This window comes from Hyperolius riggenbachi, chromosome 1 (genome assembly GCF_040937935.1).
Source record: "Hyperolius riggenbachi isolate aHypRig1 chromosome 1, aHypRig1.pri, whole genome shotgun sequence".
Classification (NCBI taxonomy): Eukaryota; Metazoa; Chordata; class Amphibia; order Anura; family Hyperoliidae; genus Hyperolius; species Hyperolius riggenbachi.
This window is the reverse complement of record NC_090646.1, coordinates 645,823,618-645,847,112: the sequence shown is the minus strand read 5'-3', so window position 1 is coordinate 645,847,112 and position 23,495 is coordinate 645,823,618. Positions and strand designations below refer to the sequence as shown.

At 44.2% G+C, this 23,495-nt stretch overlaps 2 protein-coding genes across 2 annotated transcripts in view; both read left to right on the top strand.

Moving 5' to 3' along the window:
- Nucleotides 1-4,154, top strand: part of LOC137560641 (acyl-coenzyme A amino acid N-acyltransferase 2-like) — a 32,405-nt gene extending 28,251 nt beyond the window's left edge. Inside the window, exons 3-4 of the mRNA XM_068271879.1 lie at nt 954-1,156; nt 3,555-4,154. Of these exons, the coding sequence (XP_068127980.1) occupies nt 954-1,156; nt 3,555-4,148 (797 nt within the window). The 3' untranslated portion in view covers nt 4,149-4,154. The remainder of the gene's footprint in view (nt 1-953; nt 1,157-3,554) is intronic.
- Nucleotides 4,155-9,005: 4,851 nt separating this feature from the next.
- Nucleotides 9,006-23,495, top strand: part of LOC137560605 (acyl-coenzyme A amino acid N-acyltransferase 2-like) — a 62,053-nt gene continuing 47,563 nt past the window's right edge. The window contains exon 1 of the mRNA XM_068271877.1: nt 9,006-9,049. The gene's annotated coding sequence lies outside the window, so the exon portion shown is untranslated. The remainder of the gene's footprint in view (nt 9,050-23,495) is intronic.

The window sequence follows — 23,495 nt, the reverse complement described above, 5'->3', positions numbered from 1 at the left end:
AGTCGCGGGGCCCCTCTGGGCTTCTCCCCTCTTCGGGACCCCCTGTGCCTGCATCCCCTGCAGGGGTGATTGCTACGCCCTGGTTGGGAGGGCAGCAGCCAGCTTAGGGGGCCTGGGAGGGAATTTGGCTGCAAGAAGGGCCCCTCATACCACTTTCTGGCTTGGGAGGTGTCCTTGGGGGGGGGGGGGGCAGATTAATTTTGTCTGGGGGCCCCATTGATACTGGAACCCGCACCGGATAGTAGAGTATTGTCAATATAAAATGATTGATATTCTACACCTATTTATCATGTAGCTGCATTGCATGAACCAGTAGTAGCTTAAAGAGGAGCTGTCCACATTTTGATTTTAGTGATTTTTCTATAATAAAAAAAGAGACAATCCTTCTCAGGATTCTCCATCTTGACTGTGTCTATCTTGAAGCCAATCCTGACATCATTTCCTCCCTCACTCTGTCTGTGTATGCTTTGCCCACCCTCCTCCCAGTCTTCAGACACTCCCACCCAGCTCTGCAGTAGAAAGTGCATTGTCTCAGCATGAGAAATATTGGCCAATCAGAGAGGAACAGAGGTGTGGGAGGGGAAAATGGGAGGGAAAGAGGCTTCAGCCAATCCGGTTGCATTCGTTATGTCTGAGGGGAAAGTAAAGAAGAAAAAAAGATAACCCAGCATGCCCTGCAACTTCCTTTGTGTGGCAGATGTACCAAATAAGATCCAGGGAAACTGAGGAATGAAGGAAAAATAAGAGTGATCTTTAAATGTTGGATTGCCTGGTTAGCATCCTTATTACTTGTTCACCTGATAAAAATAAAGAATTGATTTTTTATTTTATGCCCGACAGTTACGCTTTAACATTCCTGATAACATACTTTGTAAGTGTATATCAACAGTGATTAGCAGCCTAGAAGCTACCAACAAGCATATATTGGACTAACGTTCTACTTATCTGTTTAGGTGATGGCCCATTCCGAGGAGTCATCGATCTGTTTGGGGGTTTTGGAGGCCTTGTAGAGTTTCGAAGCAGCCTTCTGGCCAGTCGTGGGTTTGCAGCTCTGGCTTTGGCTTATTTTGCTTATGAAGATTTGCCAGAGACCTATAATAGTCTAGATCTAACATATTTTGAAGAAGCTATTCATTTTTTAAGCAATCATCCAAAAGTAAGTCAAAAGTTATCAGTACATGAAAAAACCACAAAGGAAATACATGAATCTAGTCTCACAGTAAGCTTCACAAAACAGACATACAGTATATACTCACATATAAGCCGACCCATGTATAAGCCAAGGTACCCACTTTTAACTTAGAAAACACGAAAGAAGTGATTGACTCGCATATAAGCCCCCTCCCCAGTATAGCCCACTCCACAGTAGTCAGATGTGGCCCCCAATACAAGTGACCCTTCCTCCCCATAGCCAGATTGCCCCGAGGACGATACAGCTATGTCCCAAGACGACACTAGATGGCGTCATAGATATGTGACACAGCGAATGCCACACAGGAAGAATTTCCAATTATTGCACTGCTAACACGTTGCTGGTACACTCCGCTCCACAAGCCGGGAGACAGAGGTAGTCTTGAGCAGTGGACTGTATGTTGCAGGGGATGGGGGGGGGGGGGCACCATTTTAAGCATTCAGGGCATCTCAGTACCACATTAAAAATGCATGCAAACAATGTGTCTCACTATAAAAAAAGTAATTTCAGGGAGCTAGGGACTAATTAGCAGAGAGTAGACAATACCTTTCATCAAGAGAGGGTGTGGGTAATTAGGATAACTGCTTCAAAGAGTTTACAGTAGTCACAGATGCTATCTTCACACCTTCCCTCTGGATAACTAAGGGCAGCTAGAAGGGGAGGGGTAACATGGCAGCTCCTGTAGCTATTAGAAACCAGGAGAAATTCCAGGAAAAAAAAAGGGTGCTTAGTTCGCTTTAAGGACTAGAGACTTTTTTTATCAGTTCACTACTTTCTGATCACTATAATTGGTTCACAGTAATCAGAGGTAAGGAGCCAATGAAAATGGCTCCTGACCAATGTATGGACCTCAGCTATCTTTAGACAGCTGAGATTTGTGCCTGCAGGGACGCTTAATCGCGTCCCATGCATGGGACCCACCAGCGTTAAAGCCACGCCACCTCAGGCTGAGGCAGCTACAAGTGCAATGTAGTTTTAACTTGCGGCGGTCCCGAACCAGTTAAGCTACATTCAGTACAGATCCTCTTTAAAGGGATACTGTAGGGGTATCGGGGGAAAATGAGCTGAACTTACCCGGGGCTTCTAATGGTCCCCCGCAGACATCCTGTGTTGGCGCAGCCACTCCCCAATGCTCCGGCCCCGCCTCCGGTTCACTTCTGGAACTGCGCCTGCGTTGCCGTGTCCTCGCTCCCGCTGATGTCACCAGGAGTAGACACAGACCATACTGGGCCTGCGCCGTGTGCTCTTGATGACATCAGCGGGATCGAGGACACAGCAACGCAGGCGCAGTGGTTTTCTGACTTTAAAGTCAGAAATTCCAGAAGTGAACTGGAGGCGGGGCCGGAGCATCGGTGAGCGGCTGCGCGGGCACAGGATGTCTGCGGGGGACCATTAGAAGCCCCAGGTAAGTTCAGCTCATTTTCCCCCGACCCCCCTACAGTATCCCTTTAAGCCTGAAGGAAGCTTTAGGAACTTGTGGGCTTAGCACCTCTCTCTCTCTGTCTTTTCCCTGGTGTGGCATCCATCTGCAAATACAGGGTGTTCCCCTTTTAACCATAAGATGGCGACCCAGACCAGGAAATGAAAAAAATGTCTCATTGAGTCGTTGCTATGCAACAATCATGTGAGACAGGCACGCATATAGGAGGAAGTGGGCAGCAATGAGACGAAATGCCAAAAAGGTAGAAGTCTCTGGCCCATGCCACACTAGAAGCCAGCCCCATGCCGGAATGGAGACCCATCGTGTACCTCTGATGTGGCCCATAGATCACTGGCGAAACAGGTGGCTGTGGCCCTTGGCGCTGACAGAGCGGATGTTGTTTATCCACACCCCTGATGTGCTAGTATAGTGGATCTCTGCACGCGTATGAGAGATACTGCACTGCTCCACTCCGGTTCAGGCTACTCTACTTGCCTGAATGTTCTAATGAATGCTTGAGCCTTCTGACCAGGGCTGGGCCAAGGCAGAGGCAAGAGAGGCTCCAGCCTCAGGGGGAAGTGTAGGAGGGGGCACACAACTCACTCAGCTATCATTCCCCTAAGCAAAGAGAACTCAGAAAAGGGGAAAAATAGCAGTGACTGCAAGTCAGATAACTAGAGATTAAGGTGTTGGGGTCCAGGGGCGCCTCTTACTCTAATAGCAATCAGTGTGTGATGGCTGGGGTGGGGGGTATGGAGGGGCGCACTTTGGTGTCTCTACTTCTGACTAATGAAGTTCTAGAAGTACAATTTACAGTACCGAGTCGAGTGGGGTCTTTTTGAAGGATCTCAGTAAAGAGGTGTCATTTTATCAGTCTCATGCCTGTCTGCCTTGTCTTTTGTACCTCACTATTAATGCTTCTCAGTAATCTCACTAATTCAGGTCTCCAGAGGTGGAGTTGGATTACTTGGATTGAGCAAAGGAGGTGAAGTAGCGTTGGCCATGGCATCTTATCTGCCCCAGGTGGCAGCAACTATCTGCATCAATGGAACTGTAGCAGCCTCTGGTAATACCAACTACGGAGACATCTTCCTCCCCGGAATCTCCCCGATGAGTGAGAGGATTCTGTTTGCTCACAATGGAAGTTACTATGCTTTTTACACATATGGAGACCCGACAAATCCAGAAAACGAGGCTAACATGCTTCCTATAGAGAAGGCAACAGGTCCCGTCCTCTTCCTGATTGGAGAAAAAGATAAGAACTATGCCAGCTTATATTTCGCCAAGATAGCAGCAGCCAGAGCAGAAAAGCATGGGAAGAAGGATGTCTACATAGAATGTTACCCTGGAGCTGGACACCTCCTAGAGCCACCCTGTTCCCCATTCTGCCCTGAGTTTCGAGCTGCTTCAGTTGCAATTCCCGTGATGAGGGGAGGGGAGCTCATAGCACACTGCCAAGCTCAGGAGATCTGCTGGGCAAAAACACAAGACTTCCTGCGTGATAATATTCCATGTTCTAGGGAAAATAAGTTATGAATGAAAGAGTGGTTAATCATAACAACAACATCTGAATTTTTCATACTTCCTACATGTTCTTACCTACTGTACAGTGGCCAGATGTCCCAGTTTACCTGGGACATGTCCCAGAATCAGAGTCTCCCATCCCAAATATGTCCCAGTGGGCCGTTGGATGTCTCCGATGGGCCAACAATTGTCCCAAGTGGGCTGCCGAATATCCCAGCCACTGGACCCTGTGGCTGCACAATTGGTTCCTGTGGGGGGGGGGGGGGGCACTCAGACTGTGAGCAATAACCTAGCTTTATTTACCCGGAGCTTCTTCCAGCCCCTGGGAGTCACGTGTGTCCCTCCCACCAGCTGCAGTCTTCTCCCAGTCCCGCTGGCGGCCTTCGCAGTATCACCAACCCCAATGGGTCAGCGTCTTTTGCACATGCAGGGGAATGCGCTCCCGACGACATAAGCACGTTCATGCACGGTGCAGGCACATGCCTAAGCATGTGCAGAAGATGCCAACCCATTGGGGTTTGGTGATACTGCAGAGGCTTACGGTGGGACCCGGGAGAAGACCGAAGCTGCGGCGAGGGACATAAATGACTTCTAGGGGCTGGAAGAAGCCCCTGGTAAGTAAAGATATATTTTATTATTTGCCTTGAATATCATTTAACTTTGTGATGGTGGGCTCACATGGCTTCTTCTCTGATAAGCGATTGCTGTATTTGTTATTGTGGCTGCACTCCCGTCCGCGTACAAGCACTGATGTTCTTTGCGTGAGCGAGCGCAGTCCACACCTATGCAGTAGCATGTAGCCGCTTGTACATGATCAGCTTTGCGATACTGTGGAGGTGCAGACCCAGTGTCGGCTCCGGCTTCAAATTTTTTCTTTTTGGGGGGGCACAAAGCTTTCGATATTTTTGCCTAATTCGGGTGATAAAATTAAGGCTAACTAGTTCAGCAATGATAGAAATCAAATGTAAACATCACAACTAGAACTCACGGCCGGTGCACACCAAAAAGTGCTACCGTAATCACAAATGCTCAGTGCTTTTTGAAGTGATTTTTCTAGCCGATTTTAGGCATGTGCCTAGCGATTTTCTAGTCATGCCTAGAGCTTTTTAGAGCGTTTTGGTGTAGTGTTTTTTTTTTCTGCTACAGCAGAGCTGGAACTGAACAGCTTCTGTAGCAAAAACGCTTGGAAAATCATTCTGCTCTAGCGCTTTTTCAGAGCGATTTTCCACTTTCCTATACTTAACATTGAGGCTGAATCCCCTTAAGAAAAGCACAGAGATGCTGCAGGACCCGCAATTGCGTCTGGGAGAAAATCACATCGGTCTGGTGTGATCCATCCCATTCAGATACATTAGCTAAGCACTTTTCAAAGCGCTGGCATTTTTAAAAGCGCTCTTGTTGTGCACCAGCCCTCAGAGGTTTTTCAGCAGAGCAGATTGTCCAAATGATGGTGGTTGGCTTGGCCTGATTCCAAACTTCATGTCTGTAAAATACAAGATTTAGTTTATTGGCAAATTTAAAAGAAAAACTGTAAGCTTTCAGCGTGTAAGCCTTCTTCAGGCTCTATTCCTGTTGACTGACAATATTAGAATATACAATCAGAAGGCAGTAGAGAGGTTTTTTTCTTTTTTTGCAAAAAAAAAAAGTGTCATCCAGATACCTTAATTACAAAGGGCTTGATTCAGTAAACAGTGCTAACTGTTAGCACGCTTCTGAAAAGGCCATTATCACGCCTAAACTCAGTTTGAGCGTGTTAAACTCAGATCGCACGCAAAGACCTGCGCGCAAAACTTCGCTGTGCGCGCGAAGTGCCCATTCAAGTCTTTGCGGCCTTTCGCGCGCACAGGACTTAGCGCGCACAAACTTTTGCGCACGGGACTTTGCATGTGATCAGATTGTAGAAACGGTGCTAACCTACGTAGCACCCTGGTTAACGCGCCCAAAGTCTTTAGGCGTGCTAAGTAGGTTAGCACCGTTCACTGAATCAAGCCCAAAGGATCTTGCAAGAATGATGACTTATTTATGGCAAACTAGCTGATTGCCCGGCATTGCCCGGGAATGTATTTGGCTAGTGTTGGCTCCGCCCACTATTTCTAACCCTAACACACAATTACTCAATGACCAAGTTTGTGAGCTTTGCGATATTTGGAATCAATAATTTGCATTGAAATGAAAAAAATCTGATTGGCTGTTTGTGGCTCCACCCCCTTTTCTGAATTTGAACCCCAGTCACCCAATGACCAACTGTAGCAGGTTTGAGGCCTGTGCCATTAACAGTGCAAGTATGGCAGCAATTAAATATTCCCCTTGAGAAGCAATAGGTGAAGTTTGATTCACTTTTGTAGGCTCCACCCACTTTCTGAATATTAATCCCAGTCACCCAGTGACCAACTGTGCAAAGTTTGAGAACCCTACCATTAACAGTGTAAGAATGGCTGCAGTATACATTCTCCCAGTGAAATTGGTATTTGTCTCCGCAATCTAATGACCTGGAACTGCCCGCCCGTGTATGTATTTGACCAGTTTTTGCTCCACCCACTTTTTCTAACCCTAATGCACGAACACTCAATGACCAAGTTTGTGAACTTTGGGGTCTTTGGCATCAATAATTTGTATATTCCCAAAGAAATTAAACAAATCAGATTAGCTGTTTGTGGCTGCGCCCCTCTCCAACATTTTAACCCCAGTCACCCAATGACCAACTATAGCAAGTTTGAGGCATCTGCTATTACCAGTGTAAATTACCAAGTTTGTGAGCTTTGGGGTCTTTGGCATCAATAATTTGTATATTCCCATAGAAATTAAACAAATCAGATTAGCTGTTTGTGGCTGCGCCCCTCTCCAACATTTGAACCCCAGTCACCCAATGACCAACTATAGCAAGTTTGAGGCATCTGCTATTACCAGTGTAAAAATTGCAGCAACTTAAATATTCCATTGAAAATCAACAGGTGAATTTTGATTGGCTTTGATAGGCTCCACCCACTTCCCTGAATATTAATCTCAGTCACCCAGTGACCATCTTGGCAAAGTTTGAGATCCCTGCCATTAACAGTGAAAGAGGGCTGCAGTTTACATTTTCCCAGTGAAATTTGTTTTTGGCGTCTCCGCCCACTTTTTGTAACCTGGACACACAGTCACTCAATGACCAAGTTTGTGAGCTTTGGGTCCTTGGCATCAATAATTTGTATTTTCCCAGTGAAATGAAAAACATCTGATTGGCTGTTTGTGGCTCTATCCCAGGAATGGGCAAACTTGGCCCTCCAGCTGTTAAGGAACTACAAATCCCACAATGCATTTGCCTTTATGAGTCATGACTGTGGCTGTCAGACTCCGGGAATGCATTGTGGGACTTGTAGTTTCTCAACAGCTGGAGGGCCAAGTTTGCCCATGCCTGCTCTATCCCCTTTTCTGAGTTTGAACCCCAGTGACCCAATGACCAACTGTATCAGGTTTGAGGCTTGTGCCATTAACAGTGCAAGAATAGCAGCAATTTTAATATTCCCCTTGAAAATCAACTGGTGAATTTTGATTGGCTTTTTTAGGCCCCACCCACTTATCTGTATAATAATCTGTGCCATTACCAGTGCAAGAATTGCAGCAATGTAAATATTTCCCTTGAAAATCAAAAGATGAATTTTGATTGGCTGCTGTACGCTCCACCCACTTTCCTGAATATTAATCCTAGTCACCCAGTGGCCAACTGTGTCAAGTTTGAGAACCCTGCCAATAACAGAATGGCTGAAATCAATCTAACAAATATGATTGGCTGTGTGTGGCTCCACCCCCTTTAGTGAATTTGGTCCCCAGTCACCCAATTACTGACTGTATCAGGTTTGAGGCCTCTGCCATTAACAGTGTAAGAATGGTAGCGATGTAAATATTCCCCATGAAAATCAATAGGTGAATTTTGATTGGCTGTTGTAGGCTCCACCCACATTTCTGAATAATAATCCCAGGCACCCCGTGGCCAATTGTGTCAAGTTTGGGAACCCTGCCATGTAAAAAATTAAGTTTCTGGCACCGCTCACTTTTTGTAACCTTGACATATAGTCACTCAATTACCAAGTTTATCAGCTTTCGGGTCCTTGGTATCAATACTTTGTATATCTGATTGGCTGTTTGTGGCTCCGCCCCTTTCTGAATTTGAACCCCAGTGACCAACTGTACAAGGTTTGAGGCATCTGCTATTAACAGTATAAGAATGGTAGCAGTTTAAATATTCCCTTTGAAAATCAAAAGTTGAATTTTGATTGGCTGTTGTAGGCTCCACCCACTTTCCAAAATCTTAATCTCATTCACCCAATGACCAACTGTGCAAAGTTTGACAACCCTGCCATTAACAGTGTAAGAATGGCTGCAGTTTATATTTTCCCAGTAAAATTTGTTTTTGGCTCCGCCCACTTTGTGTAACCTTGTCACACAGTCACTCAATGACCAATTTTGTGAGCTTTCAGGTTCCTGGCATCAAAAATGTGTGAATGGAAGCAGTTTATCCAGCAAAGAAATCTGATTGGCTGTTTGTGGCACCGCCCCTTAAGTGAATTTGGACACCAATCACCCAATGACTGACTGCAGCAAGTCTGAAGCCTCTGCCATAAACAGTGTAAGAATGGCAGCAGTTTAAATATTCCCCTTTAAACGCAATAGCGCAATAGGTGAATTTTGATTGGCTGTTGTAGGCTCCACCCACTTTCCTAAATCTCAATCTCATTCACCCATTGACCAAGTGTGACAAGTTTGAGAACCCTGCGATTAACAGTCTAGAATGGCTGCAGTTTACATCTTCCCATTTAAAATGAATGGCTGAATTTTGATTGGCTGTTTTATGCTCCGCCCGTTTTTCCTGGATTTGTAACCTCGGTCACCAAGTGACCAACTGTGCCAAGTGTGGAGACTCTGGCTTGATTACTGTGAGAATGGCAGCCTTTTACATTATTTCCATTGACTTGAATGCGTGAAATCTGATTTGCTGTTTTTAGCTCTGCCCAGGTGTGCAGGGGGGCTGCGAGACCCCCAGAACATATCATCCCAGGTAGTAAGGGATCTGTATACCAAGTTTCGTTCAAATCGGTCAAGGGGTTTTCGCGTGATCGCGGCACATACACACATATACACACACATACACACACATACAGGATCTTCTCAAAAAATTAGCATATTGTGATAAAGTTCATTATTTTCTGTAATGTACTTATAAACATTAGACTTTCATATATTTTAGATTCATTACACTACAACTGAAGTAGTTCAAGCCTTTTATTGTTTTAATATTGATGATTTTGGCATACAGCTCATGAAAACTCAAAATTCCTATCTCAAAAAATTAGCATATTTCATCCGACCAATAAAAGAAAAGTGTTTTTAAAACAAAAAAAGTCAACCTTCAAATAATTATGTTCAGTTACGCACTCAATACTTGGTCGGGAATCCTTTTGCAGAAATGACTGCTTCAATGCGGCGTGGCATGGAGGCAATCAGCCTGTGGCACTGCTCAGGTGTTATGGAGGTACTTTTGAACCAGAAACAGCGGCAGAGGCGCCTGACCTGGGCTACAGAGAAGCAGCACTGGACTGTTGCTCAGTGGTCCAAAGTACTTTTTTCGGATGAAAGCAACTTTTACATGTCATTCGGAAATCAAGGTGCCAGAGTCTGGAGGAAGACTGGGGAGAGGGAAATGCCAAAATGCCTGAAGTCCAGTGTCAAGTATCCACAGCCAGTGATGGTCTGGGGTGCCATGTCAGCTGCTGGTGTTGGTCCACTGTGTTTTATCAAGGGCAGGGTCAATGCAGCTAGCTATCAGGAGACTTTGGAGCACTTCATGCTTCCATCTGCTGAAAAGCTTTATGGAGATGAAGATTTCATTTTTCAGCACGACCTGGCACCTGCTCACAGTGCCAAAACCACTGGTAAATGGTTTACTGACCATGGTATCACTGTGCTCAATTGGCCTGCCAACTCTCCTGACCTAAACCCCATAGAGAATCTGTGGGATATTGTGAAAAGAAAGTTGAGAGACGCAAGACCCAACACTCTGGATGAGCTTATGGCCGCTATCGAAGCATCCTGGGCCTCCATAACACCTGAGCAGTGCCACAGGCTGATTGCCTCCATGCCACACCGCATTGAAGCAATCATTTCTGCAAAAGGATTCCCGACCAAGTATTGAGTGCATAACTGAACATAATTATTTGAAAGTTGACTTTTTTTTGTTTTAAAAACACTTTTCTTTTATTGGTCGGATGAAATATGCTAATTTTTTGAGATAGGAATTTTGAGTTTTCATGAGCTGTATGCCAAAATCATCAATATTAAAACAATAAAAGGCTTGAACTACTTCAGTTGTAGTGTAATGAATCTAAAATATATAAAAGTCTAATGTTTATAATAATAATAATAATAATGGCAGTATTTGTATAGCGCCTTTCTCCTGTCGGACTCAAAGCGCTTGCGAGGCAGCCACTAGAGCGCACTCAGTAGGCAGTAGCAGTGTTAGGGAGTCTTGCCCAATGAACTCCTTACTGAATTACTGGCTTACTGAACAGGCAGAGCCAAGATTCGAACCTTGGTCTCCCATGTCAGAGGCAGAGCCCTTAACCAGTACACCATCCAGTACATTACAGAAAATAATGAACTTTATCACAATATGCTAATTTTTTGAGAAGATCCTGTACATCCGATTTTATATATATATAGATATAGATAGAAGATAGATAAGACCCTTGGTTTACTTAAAGGGGCACTATGGCGAAAAATTGTAAAATTTAAAATATGTGCAAACATATACAAATAAGAAGTACGTTTTTTTTCCAGAGTAAAATGAGCCATTAATTACTTTTCTCCTATGTTGCTGTAACTTACAGTAGGTAGTAGAAATCTGACAGAAGTGACAGGATTTGGACTAGTCCATCTCTTCATAGGAGATTCTCAGGGATTTATTTATTTTCAAAAGCACTTAGTGAATGGCAGTTGCTCTGTCCAACTGCCAGAAAACTGTGTAGCGAGTAGGGAAAGCTGGTCAGCATCATTGTTTAAATCCTTTTTAGGGAATATCTTAACCTCCTTACCTGAGTGGTAGCTACATAAAACACGACTAGAGGGCGCATGTGTCCCTCTAGTCCGATCGCCGCCGGCAACAAAAGTAAACAGGAGATTGCGTATAGAACGCGATCTCCTGTTTGGCTTCTCCTGTCGCCATGGCTACGATCGGAATGACGTCATGGACGTCAGCCGACGTCCTGACGTCAGACCCATCCGATCCAGCCCTTTGCGCTGCCCGGGATGATTGGTCCGGGCTGCGCAGGGCTCTGGCGGGGGGGGGGGCCTCTTCCGCCGCTGCGTGCGGACGATCGCCGCAGAGCGGCGGCGATCGAGCTGGACGCGCAGCTAGCAAAGTGCTAGCTGCGTGTACAGCACTTTTCAGAACAGAAATCTCCCCACCAGGGGCTGAGATATCCTCCGCGGCGGCTTACCCCGAGCTCAGCTCGGGGTTACCGCTAAGGAGGTTAATAAAGAATAAAAGCCTTGCTGAGAATCCCCTATGAAGAGATGGACTAGTCCAAAACCTGTAGCTTCTGTCAGATTTGTACTACCTACTGTAAGTGACAGCAACATCGGAGAAAAGTAATTTATGGTTCATTTTACTCTGGAAAAAAAACCTACTCCTTATTTATCTGTTTGCACATATTTTGGAGAGTTTTTTTTTTACAGACCCTAGTCTGTTCACTGTACACTACTGGAGCCTGGAAACTGTATATTTATGAGCAGGGGGGAAACACTCAGGGGGACACAGTGATTCTCAGGGGGGGGGGGGGGGGGGCAGTGCCCCAGTGTAGCACCGCCCATATGCAGACCATACTTGTGTGTGCAGATAATTACTCACAAAATTATTTTTTAATGTTTTCTTTATTATTTTGTGAATTTATTAGGATGGCTCTAATGCTGCTCTGTAAAAAATGTTATGTATCAGTAGCAGATCTCTCCTTGCCCTATATATATATATTTATCTATGTCAATCTGTGTTGGTATGTAATATAATATCCTGTGCCCACCTCCTGACATTGGCCCTCGCACTAATTACTGCGGTTGGACATGTGCATGACTAAGCTTCAGGGTAGGAACACAGTAGGCAGCACGAGAAAGGCAGCGATTTTCTGCATATTCGTTGTTTGTGTGTTTTCCGTACACTTTGTGTGCGTTTGTGGTTTGCGTTTTTCCCCGCACATGTTTTTTTCTTGTGTTTTGCGTGCGTTTTCATGCGTTTGCAGTTCGCATATATACATTGCATATGTGTTTTGTATGCGTTTTGCATGCATTTTTAATGTGTTTTATGCAAATCACTAGGAAGTCAACAGGAAGCAGAAATACATCATTAACCACTTAACGACCGCCTAACACCGATAGGCGTCGGCAGGTCGAAGTGGTGTTTCCATGGGTTCCATGTCAGTTCACAGAGGGTGTCTCCGTGAAAAGCCTGCGAGCCTCCGATCGCAGCTCGCAGGCTAATTGTAAACACGCGGGGAAGAAATCCCTGCTGTTTACATCAATGTAGTAAAGGAGATTGGCGATCCCCGGCCTCTGATTGGCTGGGGATCGCCGGCATCTGATAGGCTAAAGCCTATTAGAGGCGGCGCAGGACGGATCGCGGTCCTGTGCCGCCCATAGCCTGAGCGAGAGGGAGGGAAGGAGAGGGAGGTAGGAAAATTGCTGCGGAGGGGGGCTTTGAGGAGCCCCCCCCCCGAAAGGCCACAAGGAGCGGCAGCGATCAGACCCCCCCAGCAGGACAGCCCCCTAGTGGGGAAAAGGGGGGGGGGAGTCTGATTGCACTGCCTTTTACCCGATCTGTGCTGCGGGCTGGAGAGCCCACGCAGCACAGATCATCCAAAAATCCCCTGGTCCTTAAAGAGACACTGAAGCGAAAAAAAAATGATGATATTATGATTTGTATGTGTAGTACAGCTAAGAAATAAAACATTAAGATCAGATACATCAGTCTAATTGTTTCCAGAACAGGAAGAGTTAAGAAACTCCAGTTGTTATCTCTATGCAAAAAAGCAATTAAGCTCTACGACTTTCAAAGTCGTGGAGAGGGCTGTTATCTGACTTTTATTATCTCAAGTGTTATTGAACTAATTACTTTTTCTCTGCCAGAGGAGAGGTCATTAGTTCACAGACTGCTCTGAAAGAATCATTTTGAATGCTGAGTGTTGTGTAATCTGCACATATTATAGAATTGTTCAACGTTAGAAAAAACAATATATACCTGAAAATAAAAATATGATAATATTTTCTTTGCTGCTAAACTTCTAGTAATCATTCATAGTACACAACCAATTCATTATATCATATTTTTTTTTCGCTTTAGTGTCTCTTTAAGTGGTTCAACTTGTATTTTTTAAATGCATAAAAAAGCATACAAAACGCATTAAAAAAGCATACAAAACGCATTAAAAAATGCACTAAAACGCAATACCTCTGCGTCACCATTGACTTTCATTATGTGCGCTTTAGATGCATTTTGGAAAAATATGCGGCAAGACCAGTGTTGCAAAAAATGCACATAGCAGAACGCAAACATGTGTGTCTTTTCATGTGGCCCATTGACACACTGCCTAGTGAGTTCCTACCCTCAATGTGAATATATGTGAGTAATGAGATCATTAGTTACACATATCAGATTATATGACGAACACTTCAGAATGCAGGCACTTTAATGTTAGATTTATAACTGCAATATATACATAATGCAAGTTTGTGCAAAAGATGTATGCAAGTTAATGTTTTTGGTTGATTACAGTAATTATATGTTAATGTAACACTAAAAATGAGGGAGCTCAGTAATAGATTTACAGTATATTTGCAATATATGCATAATACAAGCTGTATGCAAATGTACGAATATTGCACGTTGTATGCAAGCTTATGCTTTTGCTTCATAACATTGATTGATTGTTCCTTTAACACTTAGAATAAGGGCACTTTATTATTACATTTATATTTGCAATATGCATAATGCAAGTTGTTTGCAAATGTTTGACTAATGCACGTTGTATGCAATTTTATGTGTTTGCCTCATTACACTGATTGTATCTTAATTTTACACTCGGAATAAGGGCACTTTACTGTTAGATTTATATTTGCAATATATGAATAAAATGCAAGTTGTATTCAAATTTGGTCAAGTGTTAGAATGTGAGTTTTTCCATGTGCACGAAAAATACCGGCTTTGTTGCTTTTCTTCACGCAGCCAGTTCAATTCCTATTGCTGACAGACAGCTGCTGTAAAACGCAAAGAATCAGTGGCGTAGCTAAGGAGCTGTGGGCCCCGAAGCAAGTTTTACATTGGGGCCCCCCCAAGCACTCTATACATAACAATTGATATGATGCACCAAAACCTGCCAATGGCAACTACAGTGTCAGAGGTGCAAGAAGAGGATGGGGAACAGTTTGTTAATGATTACCACTGTTCAAAGTATCTATAGAAGTTAATATTATCAGCACAGGTCCAATAGAAAGCTAATACTGCAGTTGAGGAAAGGCTCCTCGGGGCCCCTCTGGCACAAGGGCCCCGATGCGGTTGCAACCTCTGGACCCCCTATTGCTACACCTCTGCAAAGAATCATCTGAAGAAAACTGTAGCAATTTCCGGTGGATTCAAGTGTGATCCCTTCTTCACTGTAAACATATGTGTGAAATTGAGCAGCATGTTCAGATGTCTCACTGTTTGTGTTAGTGGACTGTCCATTGTAAATAAAGTTGGTTTTAAGTTAAAAAGTAAAGTAAGGTTGGTATACACTGGGCATCCATGTGTGACTGAGTTATGACATCATATGTGTGAGACTTTCAAACCAAAAATGCCCATGACTATTTGTGCATTGTGATTGGCTGCTATAAGAGTCTAGGCTTTTTAGCAGCTAAATTGTTTAGAGCCTTGCAACTGCTCCAGGCCAATTTATTTTACCACATTTTCTATTTCTTATTTGTTTCATCTCCTTGCTACTAGTTAGTACTGCTGCAATGTGTATTTATGGTGACTTGAAACTAGGGGGACGTGTGAGACAATGAGGGCTTGTTCACATCTAGGGCGTTTTGCGGTTTTTTTTAAGCACCGGCGATTTTCATAATCGCCCTAAAAGCGCTTGTGCAATGATTCCCTATGAGTGTGTTCACATATGAGTGGTTCGTTTACGATCCGCACAGCAAAGCACTGCCTGTACCATTTTTGGGGCAATTTGCCTCCATGGAAGGTATAGGGAAGTCGCAAAGCACTTGAAAAAGTGCTTTGTATAGCAGGTTCTTGTGAAAGACAAAAAGAAAGCACAGAGAGACCGGGAGCCCGATCTGGTGTATTATCAAAGGGACACCAGAAAAAGAATATGAGTAAAGAATTATACTCACAAAATTAGGTCGCTATGAGAAGCAACCACTCATTCAGCATGTGGGGAAGTACTGTCCCCACTCGGCCTTGCTTCTGGTGGTGTGGTAGGTCGCAGCTCCGAAAAAAGGAGATGGCAAACCTGGAGGACTTCCAGGTGTACTTTCCCCTGGGTAGGGGTGGGTTCACTGGGAGGGGGTAGGAGACGCCCGATGATGTATGCCTATATTTCTTAAAGGGGTTCTTTCGCGAAAAACGTAGGCAGTTAAAAAATGTGACAGATGACAGGTTTTGGGCCAGTCCAACTTTTTAAGGGGGAGTCTCAGGGCTTTCTTTGTTTTCAACAGCATTTCCTGAACAACAGTTGCAAAATCTAACTGACATAATAGTGTGCAAGTGATTAGGGAGGCCGGCTGGCATCTTGCTATTTTGGCAGTTAAACTGTTGTTCAGGAAATGCTGTTGAAAACAAAGAAAGCCCTGAGAATCCCCCTTAAAAAGATGGACTGGCCCAAAACCTGTCATCTGTCACATTTTTTAACTGCCTACTTTTTTCGTGAAAGAACCCCTTTAAGCTATATAATTCAATTAGAAATAGAATACCGAAGTTCCTACCTTAAAGAGGAACTCCAGTGAAAATAATGTAATAAAAAAGTGCTTCATTGTTACAATTATTATGTATAAATGATTTAGTCAGTGCTTGCCCATTGTAAAATCTTTCCTCTCCCTGATTTACATTCTGAAATTTATCACATGGTGACATTTTTACTGCTGGCAGGTGATGTAGCTGCTGCTTGCTTTTTTGCAGTTGGAAACCGCTGTAAACAGCCATTTCCCACAATGCAACAAGGTTCACAGACAGGAAACTGCCAGGAGTACCATGGTCCTCAGTTTCTTGTGGGAGGGGTTTTACCACAATATCAGTCATACAGCGCCCCCTGATGGTCTGTTTGTGAAAAGGAATAGATTTTGCATGTAAAAGGGGGTATCAGCTATTGATTGGGATGAAGTTCAATTCTTGGTCACGGTTTCTCTTTAAATACTTAAGTTCAGATGAAATATGTCCCTTTGTGTGAAAATCTGAGCACATGGAAAGTTCTTTATTTCTGGATCACAGTTCAAGCAAAATGGCAGCTAGCTCTGTCCTCAAGCATGCAATCCTTAACATGGTAAAATGGAGGACTGGGGTGGAGTTCCAGCCTGGTCCTTTTAAATGATCAAGCTTTGATCAAGCTTTTAGGGCGGGATTAGAGAGTCAACTCCTGGGCTGGACTGGGTGTTATTACATTTTGGGCGGGAAGCTTAAGCCCAATAAATATGACATTTTCTATATTCCTGACCATGCTTCTCGCACACAGATAATAATCACAAATTCATAATCTTCAGAATATGAGAATTCTTTTGACAATTGACACTAGACAGGTATATGTTGGAATGTTCGGCCACTGAGAAGTTTAATAACTTGGTTGTGGCTTACCGCCGCTCCTTAACCACTTTACCCCCGCCCGTACGAATTTCTCCGTCCCTTTTTCCATCCTTTCACCCCCAGGGACGGAGAAATCCATACTTTCCGCGCTCCCGCCGCTGCCCGCGCTCCCGCTCGCTCTAGTGCGCACTTCCGCTTGTAAACACGCCGCCGGCCACTCGCCCGGAGATCAATGAACGGGAAAATCCATTCCCGTTCGTTGATCTAAGCTCCGCAATGATCCGCTGCTTCTCCGATAAGCAGCGCGATCATTGTGGAAAAAAAAACTTTCCCAGCCTCCTAGTACTTCCCCCTTTTGTCCGTAAGGACGCTTGGAGGTCGCATTAAACAAAAAGTTACTGTTTCCATCTTGTGGCCAAATAGTAAAACTACACCCTAAAGCATTTTTCACATACAAATACATTACTTATACACAAAAAAATGTACTCATTACCTCCCACACTCCCCATTTTTTTTTTTTGTAATTAAAAAAAGATTAAAAAATTTACAATTAAAAAAAATACATAAATAGTTACCTTAGGGACTGAACTTTTTAAATATTTATGTCAGGAGGGTACAACACTGTTACTTTATAAACTATGGGCTTGTAATTAGGGATGGACGCAAAACTGAAAAATATGCACCTTTATTTCCAAATAAAATATTGGCGCCAAACATTGCGATAGGGACATAATTTAAACAGTTTTATAACCGGGACAAATGGGCAAATACATTTCATGGGTTTTAATTACAGTAGCATGCATTATTTAAAAACTATAATGGCCGAAACCTGAAAAATAATGCATTTTTTCCCACATTTTTCCTATTTTCCCATTAAAACATATTTAGAATAAAATAATTCTTGGCATAATGTCCCACCTAAAGAAAGCCTAATTGGTGGCGGAAAAAAACAAGATATAGTTCATTTAATTGCGATAAGTAATGATAAAGTTATAGACGAATGAATGGAAGGAGCGCTGAAAGGTGAAAATTGCTCTGGTGCTCAAGGGGTAAAACCCCTCAGTGGTGAAGTGGTTAAAGTGGATCCGAGAAAAACTTTTACTCATTGCATAATTGTGTTCCTTTCATATAGTTTATAGGGCATTCCTCAAGCCAAATACTTTTTTTTTTTTGTTTTAATACTAATTCCCTATAAACTAAACAAGCCTCGTCCACAGCTTTTCAGAGAGCTTTGGCACTCAGTCCAAGGTAGCAGGGGCTTATGGGAGCTCAGTCTGTGCAGGAAGAGGAGGAGGTTACTAGCCATTGATTTCAGAGGCAGATGGGAGGGGGGAGGAGGGAGGAGGAGAGGGGACTGAATTTACACACTGAGGCAAGCTGATAGCATCTCCAGCCCTCAGACCTGTGACAATGTGACAAACAGAACATGGCTGCCCTTATTGTATCAAAGCAATAAATAATAATAAACTTTTAAAACTGTTTGCAGCTAGATTTTCTGTGCAAACTATCTAAACTTTAGATAAGATATATAGACAAGTTATTTGTTATAGTTACTTTTTCATCGCGGATCCACTTTAATGTTGGTATCAAAATGTTCAGCGAGACACCACAAATCAAATGATATAACTCCCCTAACTATCCTAGGTACGGTATCTTTTAAACAGGCAAAAATCATACAACACATCAATCTGCTCCCAGCTGAGCCAGCAGGTCTGGTCCCCTGCTGAGTCAAAGGTCACTTTTGCTTTGTGCAGCAAATGGTTTTCTTTCCAGCTTAGAAATTAACACCTAGCTGGGACCTGCTGGTGAAAGAATTGTACCGTTAATCACAATCAATGCAGAAAACTGATTGCGATTGCGTTTTTTCACGGCTCGTCCGTGACAGGAGCACCCTAGGTTTGTTTCCATGTGAAAAGATTCTGAGTGAGTCACAAGTTACATCTCAGAAGCGAAGAGGAAGCATCACCTGTGTGCATTGCAATACTGCAAAATATGTCATTTATTTAGGTGTATGTGCAGTATGGATGAATATTAACCACTTAACCACCCTGGCGTTCTATTAAGATTGCCAGGGCGGCTGCGGGAGGGTTTTTTTTTTATTAAAAAAAAAACTATTTCATGCAGCCAACTGAAAGTTGGCTGCATGAAAGCCCGCTAGAGGGCGCTCCGGATGCGTTCTTCTGATCGCCTCCGGCAATCAGAAGTAACAAGGAAGGCTGCAATGAGCAGCCTTCCTTGTTTGGCTTTCCTCGTCGCCATGGCGACGAGCGGAGTGATGTCATGGACGTCAGCCGACGTCCTGACGTCAGCCGCCTCCGATCCAGCCCTTAGCGCTGGCCGGAACTATTTGTTCCAGCTGCGCAGGGCTCGGGTGGCTGGGGGGACCCTCTTTCGCCGCGCTGCGGCGGCGATCAGGTAGCACACGCGGCTGTAAAAGTGCCGGCTGCGTGTGCTGCTTTTTATTTGATCAAAATCGGCCCAGCAGGGCCTGAGCGGCACCCTCCGGCGGTAATGGACGCTCTGCAGCTTTAACAGCTCGCTGCAGAGCCATACAACTTAGCACTCAAATGAATTCCCCCCCCCCCTTCCTTTTCTGCCCATCAACAGAGCTTTCTGTTGGTGGGCTCTGATCGCTGCTGCTGTTTATTTTTTAATTAAACAAAGAGCCTTTTTAGAAAAAAAAATTACTAAAGTTAACCACCCCCCCTCCCCCCCCAAAAAAAGTCAGATAACTTCCCCTCCTCCGGCATCAGCCTATGAGTGGGATTTCACAGTAAGACGCTTGAAGGGACAGTGCTGTGCACAAGATCACAGCGCTGTACAAATATAAACATACCGTTTAAAGAGAATCTGTATTGTTAAAATCGCTCAAAAGTAAACATACCAGTGCGTTAGGGGACATCTCCTATTACCCTCTGTCACAATTTCGCCGCTCCTCGCCGCATTAAAAGTGGTTAAAAACAGTTTTTAAAAGTTTGTTTGTAAACAAACAAAATGGCCACCAAAACAGGAAGTAGGTTGATGTACAGTATGTCCACACATAGAAAATACATCCATACACAAGCAGGCTGTATACACCCTTCCTTTTGAATCTCAAGAGATCATTTGTGTGTTTCTTTCCCCCATGCACTGAAGTTTCAGGCTGCTCTTTTCTTCCTGCAAACAGCTTTGCCCTTGTTTGTCATTCCTCAGTATGTGAAAGCCTCAGTATGTGAAAGCCCAGCCAGCTCAGAGGACGATTTATCCAGCTTGTAAAAGATAAGAGAGAGAAGAGAGAAGCTGCTCTAATCCTAAATAACACACAGGCAGTGTGCATAAAGGGGAGTTCATAGCAGAACCACAACACTGAAGAACTTGGCAGCCTTCCAGACACAGGCCGACAAGTCTGACAGGGGAAAGATACATTGATTTATTACAGAGACTGTTATAGTAGAAAGTGCTGCAGTAAGCCAGAACACATTAGAATAGCTTTTGGAACTTGTAGGATGATAAAAAACAGGATGCAATTTTTGTTACGGAGTCTCTTTAAACATTTTTTTTTTTACAGTTAACAGCCTGCAAGCTGCATTCGCAGTGTGCGATGCGCGCGATTCCCTGCAATCTCCTCCCCCAGGACTTGTCACCAATCGGTATTAGGCGGTCTTAAGATGGTTAAATTGCATTCCTCTGTTGTAGTTAGTAAAAGTGTCTGGCACCTCCAGATCCCCTGCGATCCCCTGTTTATACATTACCCCCCCCTTCCCCCGCATCCAGTAATCGCGCAGCCTCCCCGCGCAGCTCGGGTCTCTCTATGGGGAGGATCGGGTCTGCGCATGACGTCATGTATGATCCTCCCCATAGTGAAGACCGGAGCTGTCCGTGGAGGCTGCGCCGATCGCTGGAACCAGGCTGGGTAATGTATAAACTGGCTGGATCGGGGGGTGCCGGACACTTTTACTAGCTAGCCTAGTGCTACCTAAAGGTTTTGCAGCTATTACTGCACATTTATTCATCCTGGGGCACAATGTAACATAACCTCCTGAGCGGTTTAATGCTCAGGGGGTCAAAGGACATCCGAGGTGAAAATAAACTGATGAGAAAAACAATTGTGTCTATCCTCCTCCTCCTTATGTTTTTACTGTTGCATTGTCTCTGCTCAATGACACCTTCCTTGAAGTGTGCTAGAGCTCAAATCTATGAACCATTGACCCTATTTCTCTTTCCTGCTCTCAGAAGCCATTTACTGACAGGAAAGTGTTTTATGGCTGTAATTACTTATCAGTGAGGGGTATGCTATAGTCTGACCCAGTCCGACCCAGTTCCCGACAGAAACTGTCACTTCCATACCTGATGTTTAACTCTTTCAAGCAGAGAAAGAAAAAACGGAACACAGCCTAGTTTTGTGTGCTTGGCACCGTACATACCCATGTCTATCTCATCATGTCACATGTCACCTCGGTTGTCCTTTTAAAGGTAATGTCCGAGGTATAAAAAAAATAAATCTACTTACCCCGGGCTTCCTCTAGCCCCTGGCAGCCGTCCTGTGCCCTCGCCACAGTTCCGCTCCCAGCCGGTGGCCCGGGGGTCCCTTCTGGTGCAAACCGACCTCGCCAGGTCGGCATCTACTGCGCCTGTGCGAGAGCCGCTCGCACTGACGTGGTCCGGAGTGTTTGACGAGGTCGGTATCTGCACCGGAGGGGATCCCTGGGCCACCGGCTGGGAGCGGAGCTGGGGCGAGGGACACATCGGATGCCTGGGGCTGGAGGAAGCCCCAGGTAAGTAGTAGTTTTTTTTTTCTTTTTCGTATCTCGGACATTCCCTCTACGAAAACTAGGAGCTGCTCTTCAGTCCAATATTGAAGCAAATTCCTATTTTTAGTGGAACACTGTTGAAAAGATTCCTCCAAATATTGCCATAAGTTAAAAATAAAAATTAACTACCTCTTTTGGCAGCAGCCAGCCAAGTGAACATATGTGACCTATGGAATGTCCAGGCTCTTTACCTCCTGCTTGTAAAGTATTGATCCTCTGTAATAATTCCTGACTCACTGACATCTTCTGCAGCACTTTACAGAGTACATAGTCATGTCACTGACTGTCCCTAGAGGAGCTCACAATCTAATCCTACTACAGTTATAGTCTAATGCCCTTGTTTTTTAAAGTGGACCCAAATCAAACATTTTTTAATTCAAAATATTTAGTTGCACCACTCTGACACATACAAAGATAAATAAACACTCCTTCAAGCCTATGAGCATTTCAGTGCATGCTTTTCACCCTTCTCTTTCCATAACTAGGGTTATACAGGTGGCAGCCATTAGCAATTCCTCCATTGCTGGACACCATCTACTTCACCAGTTTGCCAGATTCTGTCCCGGCAATATGAAAGGAAGGTAGAGGTTCCTCCAATACCCTGTAAATATAAAATATTTTATATTTGTCATCATGCAGCTGAAAAAAAGCTGCTATTTATCATTATAATTTAGAAAATAGATTTTATTTCTGAAATCTTGTATTTTTAATTTGGGTCCACTTTAAATGATATGTGACTTGGGGCCTGATAGACAAAGCAGGTTCTTATGGTATCTATGGCATCTATGGCAGCACGGTGGCGTAGTGGTTAGCGCTCTCGCCTTGCAGCGCTGTGTCCCCGCTTCGTATCCCAGCCAAGTCAACATCTGCAAGGAGTTTGTATGTTCTCCCCTTGCCTGTGTGGGTTTCCTCCCATATCCCAAAAACTTACAAATAAGTTAATTGGTTTCCCCTAAATTGGCCCTAGACTATGATACATACAGTACATAGACATATGACTATGGTAGGGACTAGATTGTGAGCCCCTCTGAGGGACAGCTAGTGACAAGACAATATACTCTGTACAGCCCTGCGTAATACTGTATGTCAGCCCTATATAGATACTTAAAATAAATAATACTGGTTCTTATGGTGGCACTGGCATGTGTTACCTTGTTAGTGCAACACACTTTAGCAACAATTGTGGTACAGCAGTTGCTGCATTCCGTGCTTTAAGGGCAAAGCATGTGTAATCCTGGTAACGTGCACTGTGCTAACAGCGCAGGGGTGTCAAACTCAATCACATAAGGAGCCAACATCTAATTTTTTTTTGCTAAAATTTAACCAGGAGGATGGTCTCTGGTGGGCAACTCATCTTAAAATGTCAGGGACAATACCTGACGCGGGTGACCACTGCAGGGAAGGGCCAGCGGCATACATGAAAAGAAAAAAAAATTGCCTGGAAAAAAGGGAGCAGGGGATTGCCGCTAGTAGGATATTGCTACAATTAGCGATATCCCACTGCTGGATTCCGATAGTAAAATATCAGTAATGTTTATTGGTCAGTCTTTCAGGACGGGAAAATAAACTTTTTCCCTGTACTGCATTTTACAGTGCCTTTCTAGTAGACAACTCTGCTCGAGGGCCCCAGGGTCACCCAATACCCCCCCCCCCCCTGCGCATCTGCATTCCTTGCAGGGGTGATTGTTACACCACTGGACCCCACAACAGTGCCTAACCCTGAGACCCAAAGTAAATTGCATCCAGGGCTTGTGGAAATACAAATTGCGG